Genomic DNA, 19,360 nt, shown 5'->3' with positions numbered 1-19,360 from the left:
GTGAACAAACATGACTGATCTGTTAAGAGTTATAGTGTTATTGCATTAAGTCATGGTGACTTGATCCTATGGTAATGGTGAGCAACATGAATTCATGATACATCCTGCATTAATTCATCATCATGAGTCATGCATTAGTTAGTTTATGATTTGTACCCTCACAAAGGGTAAGAAATAACAGTACTGACACTAGTTTGTTACATTTCAAAAATGAAAGCAATGGTATGTACTGTATCTGCTCAGTGAATGAAGTTTCTGCTGGTTTAGTGACTGAAGTATCGATGCCATTCAAATAGGAACACTTAAATATGCAACAACACAATCAGCCAATTAGTGTCAGTTGACAACAGACTTAGTAAATTATTCTTGAATACACTGTTTTATGCAGTTTTTGTTAAAAAAATAAAATAACAACGCTGGCCTTTTCCAGTAGCTAATAATCATTTTGTTACCGTCGACATGAAGAAAATATGGATTGAATTAAATATCTATTTGTTAAGAAATGATGTCCTGATAAATTGTGCAACCAAATCTGAAGTACGTTATGAGATGCTGTTTATCTCTTACAGCAGAGATCTTCAACAGGGGTCCGGGACCTCTAGGGGATCCTCAGAGTTACTGCAAGTTATTGTTCGATGGTTTAAAAACAACAAAAATTGTAATACTTTTGAAAATATACTTGGACATGAAACCAAAATGTTATAAGTAAAGATAAATCTTTTTCTTCATAGCTGCTTCTTATTGCTAAGTTTGGAGGATTCACTGTGGCCCATTTTAACATTAAAACATGATGTACAAGTATAGGAATATGGCAACAATTTTTATTTTAAAAGCTTAGTATTGTATGCACCATACTTTATGTGTAAAGGCTTTAGGCCGCCCTACACGTTATTGTAGGCCCAGTTTAATATACAACTACATTTTATGACGTATGTAGTAGGGGTCTCTGCTGCGTCTCTTTTAAAGCTAAGGGGTCATTGGCCTAAAAAACGCTGAAGAACCCTCTCTTACAGCTTTGCATGGGCCGCTCCACTTCTGTAATCACTGAGGTTGACTGGCCAAGGAGTTATATCCCATGTTCCAACCTAAAATCTAAGGCTTAATGCTACGGAATTTTATCTACTAGCCTGTTAGATAAACGGAACATGTCAAGTACCACAATCTGGGCCCGAAGACACGTTTCTAAGTCTTTTTAGAGGTCTTTTATAGGTCGGCCCTTTCATGTAAGTTTCTGGGGGTGTCTGGTTGGCTTTGAACACTCACAGGAAACTCACGTCATTATACTGTATGTCATACTGAAAATGTGGCTTTTAAATTTTTACACATTTACACATTTCATGACGGACTTTTCAGGGTATTTGGGAAACTGATAAAGGCGTTCAACAACATTTAATATTTTAGATTTATATCATGGGCTGTGCAGCTTGACACTCCAAGCTTTACAGCAAAGATCAACACCACTCTAAACTGAAATCTCAGGGACGATGCTCTATAGGAGCACAACTGGATGCTGTGTAGAAACTAGGGCCGCACGGATTATCTTATTGCAATCATGTCCCTCATAACCACAACAATTGTATGATTTGAGTAAATAAAAGTTCTGCTGTGTGCGTGACAGTCTGTGTGCACAGCATTCTCCACGTTTTAACAGGCTTCACTTTACCGACAGTATTAACAACGGATTAAGCCAGCGTGTCTTAAGAAGCTTGGTGTTTTATTGTTCTCTGTTAATGGTCTTTACTAGTCTTTGCAGTACATTCCACTCGCTAACTCCGACACCGCTCACCGGCGGTCCCTCGCTCTCCTCTCTTCACCACTCAGCACCTGCCGTTCTCTCTCTGGTTTATGTTTCTGTGGTCAATCTGCGTTGGATCTGCCCTCTGAATCACGCTTCCCCATGGATGTATTAGGTGCTACCGATGTAACAATGGCCATGAAGATGACCAGTGATCAGTCAGTGTGTTGAGGCAGTGTTGCGTGTTGCGTATCAGATGTGTAGAGGGGTTCGGAGCATGCAGACTTTAAGAAGAGGCTGTACAAAGTATATTTAGTTAATCACTAGTTATTATATTACACCCATCTTGAATGGCATTGTTTATAAGGGCATACACAATGTATTAATTTAACAAAAATGTATATTTTTATTTGATTTTCTAAAATATTAAGATATTTAAAAAGTATTGAACATTTTTGTTTATGTATTTTTTCTCATGCTCATTTAACTTTGTATGTACAAGATAGAAAAAAATACACATTTCAAAATCTTAGAAGCTTATTTTCTGCATTTTCCTTGAAGTAAATGCATGGTACCATTATATCGCAATCATAATCGCAGCACTGTAAATCGCAATCACAATATGACTTTTTCTCCAAATCCTGAGTGACCCTAGTAGAAACATACAAACATATACTACATGTACTTTGGTATTGTATACTACTACATGTTTTGTGCTGAATGCAATTCCAGATTAAGTAAAAACAATCTTTGTATGCTGGGCCTAAAACTAGTCGTGGAACATGTTAAGAGGCTTGGAAACCTCTGGCTTTAGAAGGATTTCCAGCATATTGTTAAAATTATATGGAGGCCTATGGAGGACTATGGAGGACTTACCAAGGTAAGGAATGCTGGGCACCATCTTCAGGGAGCGGATGTATTCTCTCATGCGGGTGTAGTTCTCTTCCTTGGATGTCAGATAGTTGAGCTTCTCAAATGTGGCCTTGTCTTTCCGACTGATCAACTACAATAGAGAAGAACAATGACACACATCTGATTGGTCCTTCTCATTAGGACCCTTAACTACCATGTTAAAAATCAGGCTGTTGGAGCAAGAGGTTTATCTATAAAAGGAATATAGTCTATGCCATAATTTCTCAAGAAACATATCTAATGGTTTTGATGTTTGTTTCTGTGGTTTTTCCACAATTTGGGTTTGGTCAGAATCTGGGTTTGTGGGTGTCATTCCACCATTGGATGAGAAAGTTTCAACTGGTGTGTTATTCATGTTATTCATGTATTGAACATCAGCTCTTTGTTTTTTACTGTGGTTATTCAACATGCAGTCACTGTAATGAGACGTGTTGTCTTACCGCCCAGGTTTTGCTTAGTCTGAAGATGGGAGCGCTCTGCAGAGCAGACACCACTGACACCAGAGAGTGAAGGTTGTTCAACTCCAACAGTTTCTGGGAACAAACACAGATATTCTATCAATATTTTATGAACGACACGAAGAGTACAGTATAGGTTTAACAAATAAGTTCACAGTCTGTTGGCACTGTGAATATTGCACCTGTAATATGCTAGGACTATGAGAAAAATAACATGAAGATCTTGACAAGCGTGCCTGGGTTAAGATGGCATCCATGAGTTGCAATGTCCCCAGTTTGATTCAGGCCAACGGCCTTTTGAAGCATCTCTCTCTCCTTTTTTCTGTCATTTTTCCACTATTGCTCTCTAATCATAATCATAATAATCATAACAAAAATAGTCTATACAGCCATTTGTCCTTGAAGTGGTGGTGCAGTGGAGGCGGGTTTACAGCCACCGATGAAGCTGCTGAACCTAAGCAGTGTTTCTGAGTGTAGAAGAGAAAGTGACGGCACTTTACAATCCATATGCCTTACATACACTACGTACTCAAAATGCTGCCACTTCCTGTGTGCAGAGCCAGAGCAGCACTGAGTGGATCTACTGACAGGGTTATGGTTAGTGTGCATTGTGCACTGTGTGGATCATTAAAACTCAGCAGTGTTCCTTCATCACCATCAACACACACACTGTACTTTATTCTGATTCCGTCCCACACACACCCCACATCTGGATTAATCCGCTGCTGAAAATAGTCCCCAACAAACCCACTATTTCCTCCTGTGTTTATTAAAAAAAAAGCTATAGTGAGCAGTTGTTTTAATACTGAACATTTTTTAAAATGAAACTGTATTACAATGAGAGGTTTACCTGCAAGCACAAAATATGTTTCACACTGTCCGTTTCAACTGTTGTCCTAATAACGTTACAGTTACAACTTATTTAATGGAATGTCAACATGCAAAGTTTAACAATAAAGTAACCCAAAAACATAATCTCCTGCTTTAGAGGTTCGATCCGGGGAGAAAGCAGCAAGACGTTTGGGAGTTGTTGAGATAAGAGACACCTTATAAACTTTGTGAAACACTGTCTACAACAAATTCACAATTATTCGTGGGTTGCTGTAAAGCTGACGAAGCATAATTCATGAAGTTATTTCTATTTGGGGTTAGTTTGTCCTGGCTGTTACCGTACCGCTGCAGATTAAGTCAGCTGCTCAGAAGTCACATGGCACTCACCGTTATCTCTTACTCTATATATTATTCATTCCCCTCCATTTTTCTTTCATTTTCATGCAGTTCTGTTGAAAAACACAGATTGCATGGACATAATATATAGATCAGCATAATCAGAAACCACAGATGTGTCTCCTTCCTTCGCTAAAAATAACAATCTGTAGTCAAACAGAGGCTGCAGTCCAATATTCCATTTTGCTTAGGAAGGTTCCTAATGGAGTGAAATGACCCTGAAGTTGACATTCTGTTGAAAATATCACAGATTCATGCCCCCCAGGTATTGATCCTGATAGCACTATACAAGTGGATGAATCTGAAATTTTTTTCTGCAGGGTAACATGTACGACTAGTACTATTCCAGTTATAATCAATAATAGACCATACAAAGTGGCGAATCCCATAAGTAATAAGAAGTTGACTGCAAACAGTCAATTTAGCATCCAGTTCACGTCAGCCACAGCCTGTCCCAAAAAATGAGACAGTGTCTGTTCCTCGACTCAGATCAGTTAGATCAAAGGTAACCAAGAGAGGGGCAATACTTAACAACCTAATTGGAATTAAAACTACCACTGCAATGATAGAACAGGATAGGAAAATTAGATGTGGACGATTAAATATCAGATCTCTATCTTCTAAAGCAGTACTAGTAAACAAATTGATATCCGATAATCAAATTGATCTATTCTGTCTTAGTGAAACCTGGCTGCGCCATGAAGAATATGTTACTCTAAATGAAGCCACTCCTCCCAGTCATATTAATTACCCAAATTCCTAGGAGCTCAGGCCGAGGAGGGGGAGTTGCAGCCATATTTGATTCAAGCCTGTTAATTAATCCTAAACCTAAACTAAATTATAACTCTTTTGAAAGCCTTGTTCTTAATCTTCAACATCCAACATGGAAATCAGTACAGCCAATTATATTTGTTTGATGGACCAGGTCCATATTCTGAATTTTTATCGGAATTCTCAGAGTTTTTATCATATGTAGTCCTAAAATCAGACAAAGTACTTATTGTAGGTGATTTTAATATCCATGTGGACGTTGACAATGATAGCCTTAGTACTGCTTTCAACTCACTACTAGATTCAATTGGTTTCAGTCAGAGTGTTAATGAGGCCACGCACTGTTTTAACCACACCCTCGGCCTTGTGCTGGCATATGGCATCAAAATTGAAGATGTATTAGTATTCCCGCAAAATCCTTTATTATCAGACCACTTCTTAATAACTTTTGATTTCTTAATACCCGATTATACGAAATTAGAGAAAAGCTTCTACACTAGATGCCTATCTGACAGTGCTATAGCTAAATTTAAGGAAGATATTCCAACAGCACTAAACTCATTACCGTTACAACAGAGGACCTTTATGTAAACTTTAGTCCCTCTCAAATTGACAATTGTGTAGATGGTGCTACGGCCTGCCTACGGACTACTTTAGACTCTGTTGCTCCCCTCAAAAAGAAGATGATGAAGCAAAGGAAACTTGCACCTTGGTATAACTCCCAAACTCGTAAATTAAAGCAAATCTCGCGAAAACTTGAAAGTAAATGGCGTTCCACCAAACTGGAAGAATCTCCTTTGGATTGGCAAGACAGTCAGAAAACCTATAGGAAGACCCTCAGAAATACTAGATCAGACTATTACTCATCATTAATAGAAGAAAACAAGAACAACCCAAGGTTTCTTTTCAGCACTGTAGCCAGGCTGACAGAGTCACAGCTCTAGTGAGCCTTCTATTCCTCTAGCTCTGAGTAGTGATGACTTCATGAGCTTCTTTAATGATAAAATTATAACAATTAGAGATAAAATCCATCACCTTTTGCCCTCAACTTCTAACGGTTCACCTTTCAACCCATGACTCCTAGAAAGAACGACTAGACCTGACATATACTTAGATTGCTTTTATCCTATAGACCTTCAACAACTAATGGTAAAGGTATCTTCAGCTAAGCCATCTACCTGTCTCTTAGACCCCATCCCAACGAGGCTACTCAAAGAAGCATTACCCGTGGTTAACACTTCACTACTAGATATGATCAATATGTGATATGTGAAGCCAGCGGCCCCGGCGGCTACAGTAGACCTACCTACGGTCATATGTGTCCCCGGGGCTGGAGCGGGCGATATAGAAACCCATCTAAAGCTGCTGGCAAAAAAGAACCGTAAATACAGTAAGATCATACTTCACGTAGGTGGTAATGGTCGTAAATCGGAGATCACTAAAATAATTATATTTTCCCCAAAGACAATGTCGGACTCAGTAGTTTTTCTCTGGACCCCTGCCAAACCTGACCAATGATGAAATGTACAGCCGTATCGTCATCCTTCCACCGCTGGTTGTCGGGTGGTGCCCAGCTAATGATGTGGGCTATGTGAATAACTGGAGGGCGTTCTGGGGAAAGCCTGGTCTGATTGAGAGAGACGGCATTCATCCCACCTGGGACGGTGCGCTGCCTCATATCAAAAAATCTGAACGAATTTATCAGACATAAACCATGACAACCCAAGTTTGATATTAGTAATCAGAGGTGCAGTGCTACGCGCGCCTCTCTGTGCTTCCGTTGGAGCAGTCGACCCACTCATAGTCTAATAAGCACGGTGTCTGTCCCCCGGCTCAGATCGGTTAAATCAAAGGTAAACAAAAGATGCGCTATACTTAACAACCTAATTGGAATTAAAACGACTGCAATAGAACAAAATAGGAAAATTAGATGTGGACTATTAAATATTAGATCTCTGTCTTCTAAAGCAGTATTGGTAAACGAGTTGATATCAGATAATAACATTGATTTATTTTGTCTTACTGAAACCTGGCTGGGCCAGGAAGACTATGTGAGTCTAAAAAGCCACTCCTCCCAGCCATATTAATACTCAAATTCCTAGAGGCTCAGGCCGAGAGGGGGGAGTTGCAGCCATCTTTGATGCAAGCCTGTTAATTACTCCTAAACCTAAATTACATTATAACTCATTTGAAAGTCTTGTTCTTAATCTTCAACATCCAAAATGGAAAACATTACAGCCAATTATATTCGTTGTTATTTACAGGGCTCCAGGTCCGTATTCTGAATTTTTATCTGAATTCTCAGAGTTTTTATCATGTTTAGTCCTTAAATCAGACCAAGTACTTCTTGTAGGTGATTTTAATATCCATGTGGACATTGACAATGACAGCCTTAGTACTGCTTTCAACTCATTACTGGATTCAATCGGTTTCAGTCAGAGTGTGCACAAGGCGACACACTGTTTTAACCACACCCTCGACCTTGTGCTGGCATATGGTATTGAAATTGAGGATATAATAATATTTTCGCAGAATTCGGTATTATCAGATCATTCTTTAATCACTTTCGAATTCTTACTACCTGATTATATTAAATTAGATAAAAGCTCCTACACCAGATGCTTATCTGACAGTGCTATAGCTAAATTTAAAGAAGATATTCCTACAGCATTCGACTCTATGTCATGCCTTAACATAACAGAGGACCTGTATGTTAACCTCAGTCCCTCTCAAATTGATGCATTTGTAGACGGTGTTACGACATGCCTACGGACGACCTTAGACTCCGTTGCTCCCCTGAAAAAGAAGATGATGAAGCAAAGGAAACTAGCACCTTGGTATAACTCTCAAACTCGCAAATTAAAACAAATCTCGCGAAATCCTCATGAAGTGGCGTTCCACCAAGGTGGAAGAATCTCGTTTGGATTGGCAAGAAAGTCTCAAAACCAGGAAGGCCCTAAGAAAGGCCAGATCAGACTATTACTCATCACTAATAGAAGAAAACAAGAACAACCCAAGGTTTTCTTTTCAGCACTGTCGCCAGGCTGACAGATAGCCACAGCTCTACTGAGCCATCTATTCCTCTAGCTCTGAGTAGTGATGACTTCATGAGCTTCTTCAATGATAAAATTACAACAATTAGAGATAAAATTCATCACCTTTTACACTCAACTTCTAACGGTTCACCTTTAAACGCAGAGTCGTTAGAAATAAAGACTAGTCTCGACATATACTTAGACTGCTTTTATCCTATAGACCTTCAACAATTAATGTTAAAGATATCCTCAGCTAAGCCATCTACCTGTCTCTTGGACCCCATCCCAACGAGACTACTCAAAGAAGCATTACCTGTGGTTAACACCTCATTACTAGATATGATCAATATGTCTCTATTAACAGGTTATGTACCACAGTCATTTAAAGTAGCTGTGATAAAACCTCTTCTGAAAAAACCCCACCCTGGATCCTGAGGTCTTAGCAAACTATAGACCTATATCTAACCTTCCCTTTCTATCCAAGATCCTTGAGAAGGTGGTTGCTAATCAGTTATGTGATTTTCTACATAGCAATAGTTTATTTGATGACTTTCAATCAGGATTTAGAAAGAATCATAGCACAGAGACGGCACTGGGGGAAAATTACTAACGACCTTTTAACTGCTGCAGACAAAGGTCTTGTCTCCATTCTTGTTTTACTAGATCTTAGTGCTGCATTTGACACTATTGACCATTCAATCCTGTTACAGAGATTGGAACACTTGGTTGGCATTAAAGGAATTGCTCTGAGTTGGTTTAGGTCCTATTTCTCTGATCGATCCCAATTTGTGAATGTTAATGATAAATCCTCCTCCAAGTACACCTAAAGTTAGCCATGGGGTTCCTCAAGGGCTCAGTGCTTGGACCAATTCTATTCTCCTTATATATGCTTCCTCTAGGCAATATTATTAGAAAACACTCAATTAACTTTCACTGTTATGCGGATGACACCCAATTATACTTGTCAATCAAACCAGACGAAACCAGTCAGCTAGCTAAATTTCAAGCATGCATTAAGGATATAAAATCCTGGATGACCTATAATTTTCTGATGTTAAACCCTAACAAAACTGAAGTTATTGTGCTGGGCCCTAAACACCTCCGAACTTCATTATCTAGAGATATAGCTACTCTGGATGGTGTTGCCCTGGCCTCCAGCACCACTGTTATAAATTTAGGAGTTATCTTTGATCAGGATATATCCTTTAATGCCAATCTAAAACAAACCTCAAGAACAGCCTTTTTTCATCTTCGTAACATTGCCAAAATTAGGAATATCCTGTCTCAAAACAACGCTGAAAAACTAGTCCATGCATTTGTTACTTCCAGGCTGGACTATTGTAATTCCCTACTGTCAGGTTGCCCAAATAAGTCTCTTAAGACTCTCCAGCTGATCCAGAATGCTGCAGCGCGTGTTCTCACAAGAACTAAGAAAAGAGATCATATTTCTCCTGTATTAGCTTCTCTGCATTGGCTTCCTGTTGAATCCAGGATTGAGTTTAAAGTCCTTCTCTTGACCTACAAAGCTCTAAATGGTCTAGCACCATCATATCTAGAAGAGCTCCTAATACCCTATTGTCCCACTAGAGCACTGCGCTCCCAGAATGCAGAGTTACTGGTGGTACCTAGAGTCTCTAAAAGTAGAATGGGAGCTAGAGCATCCAGTTATCAGGCTCCTCTCCTATGGAACCAGCTCCGATCTGGGTTCGGGGAGAAACTGTGCGCACATTCACGGGCACTTTCTTAAAAAATGAACTTAAAAAAAACTCCTATTTGATAAAGCTTATAGTTAGGGAGTGAGGAGTTGCAGTGTTCACCTAACTGGCCCAACTGCTTCTCTTCATAATTGTTAGATTAATAATACATAACAAAGTAGAGGGAGGCAGGCCAGCCAAGCCAGATCCGGCAGGGGGAGAGTTCTAAGCCCGAAAAAGCTACCTCTCCTTATGACCTGTCTCTCTTAGTTACCTGTTATAGTTACGCTGTTATAGTTCTAGACTGCCGGGGGACTTCCTTCCTTTGACACACTGAGCTGCTCTCTCCTCTCCCTTTCTATTACTGTTACTATTACTATTACTATTTGTGTGCAGCCCGTCCCAGAAATTACTAAGTTACTAAAGTTACTAATCCTAGCTTCTGGGGAGTTTACTCCCCGGAGTCCTTATGCTTTTTTCCCCCAGCGTATTTCCTTGGAGAACGTTGGCACCAAGATCCTGGTCGCAGCTGTCGCCGTGGTCCTGCTGCACTCCCTGCTGAACTCAGTGATGCCCTGCAATGTCATGCTGCGTCCTGCTGAACCCTGCAGCTTCCCGCTACATCCAGTCACTGTTCCATTATTAATGTGACTACTATCTCCACTGTTCATCACACCCCCAACCGGCTCGTCAGACACCGCCTACCAAGAGCCTGGGTCTGTCCGAGGTTTCTTCCCAAGAGGGAGTTTTTCCTCGCCACTGTCGCACTGCTTGCTCTTGAGGGAATTACTGGAACTGTTGGAATTGTTGGGGCTTTGTAAATTATAGAGTGTGGTCTAGACCTACTCTATCTGTAAAGTGTCTCGAGATAACTTATGTTATGATTTGATACTATAAATAAAATTGAATTGAATTGAAATTGAATTGAATGTCTCTATTAACAGGTTATGTACCGCAGTCATTTAAAGTAGCTGTGATAAAACCTCTTCTGAAAAAACCCACCCTCGATCCTGAGGTCTTAGCAAACTATAGACCTATATCTAACCTTCCCTTTCTCTCCAAGATCCTTGAGACGGTAGTTGCTAATCAGTTATGTGATTTTCTCCATAGCAACAGTTTATTTGAAGACTTTCAATCAGGATTTAGAAAGCATCATAGCACAGAGACGGCACTGGTGAAAATTACTAACGACGTTCTAACTGCTGCAGACAGAGGACTTGTCTCCATACTCGTTTTACTAGATCTTAGTGCTGCATTTGACACTATTGACAAGACAATCCTGTTACAGAGATTGGAACACTTAGTCGGCATTAAAGGAATCGCACTAAGCTGGTTTAAGTCCTATTTCTCTGATCGATCTCAATTTGTTAATGTTAATGATAAATCCTCCAAGTACGCTAAAGTTAGCAATGGCGTTCCACAAGGCTCAGTGCTTGGACCAATTCTATTCTCCTTATATATGCTTCCTCTTGGTAATATTATTAGGAAACACTCAATTAACTATCACTGTTATGCGGATGACACCAATTATACTTGTCAATCAAACTAGACGAAACCAGTCAGTTAGCTAAACTTCAAGCATGCATTAAAGATATAAAATCCTGGATGACCTACAATCTTCTGATATTAAACTAACAAAACTGAAGTTATTGTGCTGGGCCCTAAACACCTCCGAACTTCATTATCTAAAGATATAGCTACTCTGGATGGTATTGTCCTGGCCTCCAGCACTACTGTCAGAAATCTAGGAGTTATTTTTGATCAGGATATATCCTTTAACGCCCATCTAAAACAAAGCTCAAGAACAGCATTTTTTCATCTTCGTAACATTGCCAAAATTAGGAATATCCTATCTCAAAACGATGCTGAACAACTAGTCCATGCATTCGTTACTTCCAGGTTGGACTATTGTAATTCCCTACTGTCAGGTTGCTCAAATAAGTCCCTTAAGACTCTTCAGCTGATCCAGAATGCTGCAGCACGTGTTCTGACAAGAACTAAGAAAAGAGATCATATTTCTCCCGTATTAGCTTCTCTGCATTGGCTTCCTGTAAAATTCAGGATTGACTTTAAAGTCCTTCTCCTGACCTACAAAGCCCAAAATGGTCAAGCACCATCCTATCTAGAACAGCTCCTAGTACCTTATTGTCCCACTAGAGCACTGCGCTCCCAGAATGCAGAGTTACTTGTGGTTCCTAGAGTCTCTAAAAGTAGACTGGGGGCCAAAGCCTTCAGCTACCAGGCTCCTTTCCTATGGAACCAGCTCCCAGTCTGGGTTCGGGGGGCAGACACAGTCACCACATTTAAGAGTAAACTGAAAACCCTCCTCTTTGATAAAGCTTATAGTTAGGGAGTGAGGAGTTGCAGCGTCCGCCTAACCCAGCCCACCTGCTTCTCTTTGTAGTCATCAGATTTATTTATCATATAATCAATAATATAGTGAGAGTAGAGGGAGGCAGGCCAGTACAGCCCGATCCGGCAGGGGAGAGTTCAAGCCCGATCCGGCACCTCTCTCTAAGCTAACCTGCCTGCTATTATAATTCTAGACTACCGGGGAAGTTCCTTCCTTCCCATGATACACTTAGCTGCTCTCTCATCTCTGTTTTCATTTGTTTCCTTTTGTATGCATCCTGTCCCAGAACTGCTTGTTACTAACCTAGCTCTGGGGAGTTTACTCCCCGGAGTCCTTATGTGTCTTCTTCGATTCCCTGCAATGCCCAGCCGCGTCCTGCTGCATTAGCTGCATCCACCCGTGCTCTGCAGCGCCACGTTACATCCCGCAACGCCCTGCTGCGATGTTCATACACACAGAGTAGTCAGCATCCGGTATAGGAGACTGCACTACTCAGTATGCCACGATGTGCCCTGCTATGACATGAACTACAACGACTACCTTCGAAGTCACTGTTCCATTATCTTTAATGTGACTATTATTGCCACTGTTCATCACACCCCCAACCGGCCCCGTCAGACACCGCTTACCAAGAGTCTGGGTCTGCCGAGGTTTCTTCCTAAAAGGGAGTTTTTCCTAGCCACTGTCGCAACAGCCACTGCTAATGCTTGCTCTTGAAGGAATTACTGTAATTGTTGGGGCTTTGGAAATTATAGAGTGTGGTCTTGACCTACTCTATCTGTAAAGTGTCTCGAGATAACTGTTTTTATGATTTGATACTATAAATAAATTGAATTGAAATTGAACTGAAGTAGTTAAATGGCCCATGATAAGAGCTGTTCGAATTGTTTAAGTTATAAGGAAAGGTGCTTTAATGCTTCCTTTGTTACCTCCTTTAGCATAGGATACACTGGACCATCCTTTACCAAAGGAAAGGAGATAATGTCAAGTAATGACAAGTAAACCATAATCACTGCTCCCTCTGGTGGATAGATAAACCATTGCAACTGGTTTCCACACAATGTTTAGGGGTGTTACGAGTCGGCCCCGCATTCACTACATTACTGCGGGGGATTTCAATCCAGCCAAGACCAGACCATGACCCCAGCGGGGATCAGACCTGCATGAGGCCCAAGCTGTTATAATAACAACAATAGAGAATAACTTAAGATTTGTCCTGTCAGTTTCCTCCCACAGCCATTTGAGCCTGCAGTGTGTCACCTCCAATAAACTAAAGAGGAAAAGGAGATCCCAGATGTTATATGAAACAATGATGATTTTTAATCTGGCTAAAAGTGCATCCATCAGAGATTGGCATGTCAATGACATCTGATGTAATCAGCCAACCCATTAGTTGAAAGAAACCATAACTGCAGAGTGATTCCACATGGTGATGTATTCTGGGTTTGTGAATAGGCACAGTCAGCTGTATAAAGCATACTTCAGTAGTTTTGTTTCGGTCATCAATATATTGTCATGGTTCCACATTTCCTTTGCATCCCACACTCTGAGCACGGGCCAAAACTCCCGCTGCTACTGTTCCCTGATCAGACCACAGGAGAAAAGTATATCATTTCTCCATCCCTTCTCATATAGGGCAATAAAGAAGCTGGGTAGCTTCACAGACTAAAGTAAAATTTGTGTTGAAATTGTTTTACAAGCAACTGACAGTGACCCCATGAAACACAAAGCGAAGAGTTCAACAGCTGCTGAACACATATCCATGTCTGGTCTACTGTAATCCTGGAGATTAACAGCATGTTTCTGTCCTCTGCTTTTTAAATTATTTGCAAAAAGTACCAACAATTAACTCATATATCTAAATAGGTTTCATATTGTCCTTAATAAGGCCTCAGCATGTATTCAGTGATTTCAACTCACCTTTGCTATTTTGACAAAGTGGCCCAGTATTTCCGCTCGGATTTTCAGCGTCTGGGCAGTTAAGATTTCTCTCACCAGCCAAAAGCTCACCTGAAACATAACATACAAACCCATATTAATACAGAAACACACACATAACTGTAGCATCATCGGTTCTGTACTAACATCAAGTTGTGGACTTGTTTAAAGGCAATGCAGCAGATGCTGACATATACGGACATTCAGTCCCCAGTACAGGTCACGCTGCATATCAACATAACCCTGATGACCAACTCTGGACAATAGCCCAGCCAGCAATGACATGTGGGGCCCAGATGAGGGCTTCATGGGCGGCAAATGTGGGCCCCATTATGGGCTTGCACCCGGGATCCACATTGGGGCAAGCCGTGGAAGCCCAGACAGACATACTAAAAGTGGGACCTGTAAGGGTACTGCATGGGTCTTAATTGGGCACTTCATGTCAGACCCATTTGGGACCCACCTGCCCAAATGGGTCTAAAGTGGGCTTGCACCCAGGATTCAACCATGGCTACCCAGATGGGCTTTAAATGGGCTCTGTAAGAGTCTTATGTGGGTCCTAACTGGGCAATTCATGCCAGAACCATTGGGGCCCCACCTGCCCAAAGGGGTTTAAAGTGGGTTTGCACCCAGGATCCAGCCGTGGATGCCCAGATGGGCTTTAAAAGGGACCTAAAAGGGTGTTATGTGGGATCTTAACCTGGCAATTCATGACAGACCCATTTGGGCCCCACCTGCTTAAAGGGCGTTTAAAATGGGCTTGCACCCGGGATCCACACGGGGGCCAGCCGTGGATGCCCAGATGGGTTTTAAGTGGGACCTGTAAGGGTCTTATGTGGGTCCTAACTGGGTAATTCATGTCAGACCCATTTGGGCCCCACCTGCTCAAAGGGTTTTAAAGTGGGTTTGCACCCAGGATCCAGCCGTGGATGCCCAGATGGGCTTTAAAAGGGACCTATAAGGGTGTTATGTGGGATCTTAACCTGGCAATTCATGACAGACCCATTTGGGCCCCACCTGCTTAAAGGGCGTTTAAAATGGGCTTGCACCCAGGATCCACACGGGGGCCAGCTGTGGGTGCCCAGATGGGTTTTAAGTGGGACCTGTAAGGGTCTTATGTGGGTCTTAACTGGGTAATTCATGTCAGATCCATTTGGGCCCCACCTGACTAAAGGGGTTTAAAGTGGGCTTGCACCTGGATTCAACCGTGAATGCCCCTATGGGCTTAAAGTGGGCTCTGTAAGGATCTTATGTGGGTCCTAACTGGGCAATTCATGCAAGGCCTATCTAAGCCCAACCATGCCAAATGGTTTAAGGAAGCAATCTAAGAAAAACGAAGAATGAATATAAGTCCAAGATAAATAAAAGACACTTGACGCTTTGAACTGCAAGAAATATATTGTTAAATTGAACAACAAAAATGATCTTTAAAAAACAATTTAAATGTCACAACATACCGGTAAACAAATCAAAAATATATTTTTTAAAAATCTCTGAAAAAAAACATCTCTCTAAAAAAATACATTAATACAAAATTGTTACATCGAACAACAAACAATCTTTAAAAAACAATTTAAATGTCACAACATACCGGTAAATAAATCAAAAATATGTTTTTTAAAAAAATCTCTGAAAAGAAACACCTCTCCAAAAAATACATTAATACAAAATACACTCATGGCCGCGCGTGTGGTGGCGCGACGCCCTTTTTCTCTTTGGGCTCTTGCAGCCTCTCCTCTCCACTGTCACGTCGTGCCGGTAAACCACTTCAACAGCGCCATTTCCACTTCTTTGCGGTTCACATTTTGAGTCATTGCATTACTCTTCAGTGCACCTAAAAACAAAGGAGCATAAGTCAATTTAGCAAGGTTCTTTTTGCTCCAACAAGTGCATGTTCTGCTCTTTCAATGGGTTGTGTCAGTCCATTTTTAGAAAAAAAAAATTTACTCTAACAGAGATATATTCAGCCAGTGGTGAAGGCACAGCATTTAACTAGGTTACAACCTTACACACTCACATTTATCTTAGTTCATGCTCTTTTCCTTAAGATTGGTTTCTATATCTTTTCAGACACATTATATATTTTGTTGTAAACATTTATTTAGTTTTAAATAACTTACAGGGCACTGGATTTGGTTTACATATATACTTTATTAGTTTTGGATTGGTTTTCTAATATAACTGTTTTCTTTGAGCTTACCAGTGTTGCGGATTCCACACCCTGGAGTGAGGCATGCAGGCTGCAGGGACAAAAGGGTGGCGTCTGGAACTACAGCAGCTTTATAGGGGTGGTGGCTAAATTGGACTCTACCACTACTTGTCATGTCAGGGGGGAGTTAGCTTTATTTGTCCTCAAGATATTTGAGTTTTGATTTGTAATGTCTTTAGTACATTTATTCAGTTATTAGTGTTATTGTTAGTCTCCCCCTGGGTGTCAAACCTGGTCTGATCACCCAGTATATAAGTCCCCTTTGTTTTTTCTATAGGAGGTCAGTTGTATTTTTGAGTTTGTTATGTTCAGAGCTTAAGTTCAGTTTGTTTGTTTAACCTCTTTTAAGGGCCCAAACTTTATCTTTATTTGTTGTCAGAATTTTTTGTGGGTAAAATAAAACCCCCTTTTTTTAAATCTCCTTGCGACTCCTCATGCCTAACTGCTTGGTCCCTGACAAGCACCATGGATTTCGTTTTCTAGTTAGTGCTCACCTTTCTTTGAAAAGAAGTCAGTTTACAAATTGTTTCCCCTAATTTTTTTTTTTCTCCTCCTTTTTTTTTTTCCTTTCTTTTCGGTAGCATGATTTGGCTTTCTTTGAGAAAAGACATTTCTACAGCAGAAGTTTGCGCTCCACCAGACGCTCAACTGAACTAGCTAACGTAATGCATGCAGGTGGACTAAACCATTTGGCACATTAGCAAGGGGGGGGGAGGGGGTAAGAACTTTTTGTATACAAAATAGTCAGTCAATCAACCAAGTTATTCTGCCAATACACTAACACTACATTTCATCTGATATGCATTATGAAATGTTATTAGGAAATAAAAATATCCAGGTAAAATAAAATATATTACAGACTTTTCAAGGACCCTCTCTCCCCTTGGGCCCTGGTAATCAGTATTGGTTTTACCCCCGGTCCGATGCCCCTGATGTCTGTGCTGCTGCTCGTTTTTATCCAGAGAGAGCGAACAGTAAGCGACGCACAGGTAAGCTTCAGAGCTCCGTGTATCGTGATATATTAATTATTGTCCAACCTCTCCCGCTGTTTTTCCTTTTGGTTAGATTCTACATCAGATTAAACAGCACAAACCAAAAATACAGACCACTGTACAATCTGCAGTGTTATTTTTATGGCAAAATAATATTTCAACTTACCTCAATTTGTGAATGTCTGATAGAAGTTCTCCTTGAAGTCACAGCTAGCAGCAGTGCTTTCCGAATGGACTGCTAACGTTTTGAGCGCGAAACAAGGCCTTTGCATACAGGCCCCTTATAGATGTCCTAAGAACTGCCTGACCAAATAACAATTAAATACAGTAAAATTCGTAAATTGAGAGAATTAAGAAACGTTAACTGCTCCGCTGGCTTCATTATGAATGAGCCTAATTAGGTGTTGTGTGCATAACAGGCGGAAAGAGTACTGAAAATCTGTACTCAAGTACAAGTACTGTTACATTGCTAAAATATTACTCTGTTACAAGTAAAAGTACTGGTGTTAGAGAAATACTCAAGTAAAAGTACAATTTGTAAAAAAAAAAAAAAAAAAAACTACTCAGAGTATTAGTTACTTTTAACCACCGTCACTTCTCCAGACTAGGGCTGGATGTGTGTTTTCCTTTACCAAAAGTTAAAATGCCAACAATCTATTAATCATTAATAATTGATTAGATACAAAACAAGTGTTTTTCCCTCATTTTTTTCTCAAACAGATCTACTGTACCTTTTACAGCCAACACATCAGTCATTGTTGGTGTATGAGCTACACCTTGATAGAAACACATGCTACTCCTTGGTCCAAGGACATCTAACAACACAGAAGTGGAAGACAGATTGATGATGAGGCCTCCTGCAAGTCCTTTTCTAACAAATATTGAATTACAATTTCCTAAGAGGTAATAAATGCATCATATTCATGTCCATAAAGGTACTAGCTGTCTGTGAGCTATTTGGCCTCATCTTCAAAAATGAAGTACCGTAAAACTTCGAATAGGATCCCGGAGTTTTATTTGATCAAATAGACCATTGGGACAGGCATCTATGGGATGTGGATAACCGTATGGGGTTATTTGTAGGGATGCTTGACATTGATTTTGTACCGATATCCGATATACCAATATTGTCCAATGCTTAATTTCCGATACCGATATTAGCCGATACAGATACCGAAACATATGATTGTTTATAGGCTTACTGCCCACTGTTCCATGACTCCCTTGATACTGGGGATTTGAATGTTTTGAAGGACTAGCCAGCAACCAGTAGGCTAACTGGGGTGCGGTGCTTACTACCCCTTCGAGAGAAGATGCCAACTGAACATTTCTTTGACTGAGGTAAACTGAAAACAAATAGCAACACAAGAACAAAAATTCAACTCATTCCACTCATTGGGGCTTAGATCTGCCCTGCTCAAGAATTTATTTACTCTACAAATCCTGTGTGTATGCTGGTTGGCCAACAACCTACACCCAAATTTTGTCTGCATTCGCTTTGAGAGGAAACAAGCTTTCCAATAAGGTATAAAATGACATATTTTAGTCATTTTAAACCATTTCAAAAACCGATACCGATATTTACCGATATTGAATTTTAAAGCCAATATCGGCAGATAATATCGAGCATAGTTATTTGTCCAAGGGACAGGCGTCTGGGACTGGGCTATTATTTGAAGTGTTACGGTAGGCCTGCAACCTTTCTGAGATTCCACTAATCAGCATAATTCAACACAGCGTATACTTTGACCTATTTTGATGTTTTTTACATTTTTGGGAAGTTACATTTTTCATTTTCTGCACGACTAACAAAAATTGTTTTGGCGAAAGATCTACATGTATGCAATGTTTGTTCTTTGGTGACTAGCGTGACTTGAAATGTATTGAGTTACAATTACTAAATCTCAACATGCTTGATTAGCCTAAATGTAGAGTTACTACAAGTTACTAAAAATTGTACAGTAAGTAATTACATAACTCAATAGGCCTACATATTTTTTTCCCCCCCTTTTTCCTCCCCCCCCCCCCGCAACTTG

The 19,360-nt window shown here is 40.4% G+C and overlaps 1 protein-coding gene across 2 annotated transcripts in view; it reads right to left on the bottom strand.

The window, feature by feature from the left end:
• Positions 1-19,360, bottom strand: part of LOC120546081 (ras-specific guanine nucleotide-releasing factor RalGPS1-like) — a 199,585-nt gene that overhangs the window by 115,668 nt on the left and 64,557 nt on the right. For both annotated transcript variants that reach the window (XM_039780850.1, XM_039780849.1), the window contains exons 6-8: positions 14,106-14,195; positions 3,088-3,180; positions 2,612-2,738 (exon numbers count right to left, since the gene is read on the bottom strand). In XM_039780850.1, coding sequence (XP_039636784.1) covers positions 2,612-2,738; positions 3,088-3,180; positions 14,106-14,195 — 310 coding nt within the window. The remainder of the gene's footprint in view (positions 1-2,611; positions 2,739-3,087; positions 3,181-14,105; positions 14,196-19,360) is intronic.

The sequence above is a fragment of the Perca fluviatilis genome, chromosome 17, assembly GCF_010015445.1.
Source record: "Perca fluviatilis chromosome 17, GENO_Pfluv_1.0, whole genome shotgun sequence".
In the NCBI taxonomy this organism is placed as follows: domain Eukaryota; kingdom Metazoa; phylum Chordata; class Actinopteri; order Perciformes; family Percidae; genus Perca; species Perca fluviatilis.
The sequence above is the reverse complement of the archived record's forward strand: the minus strand, read 5'-3'. Positions and strand labels throughout refer to the sequence as shown.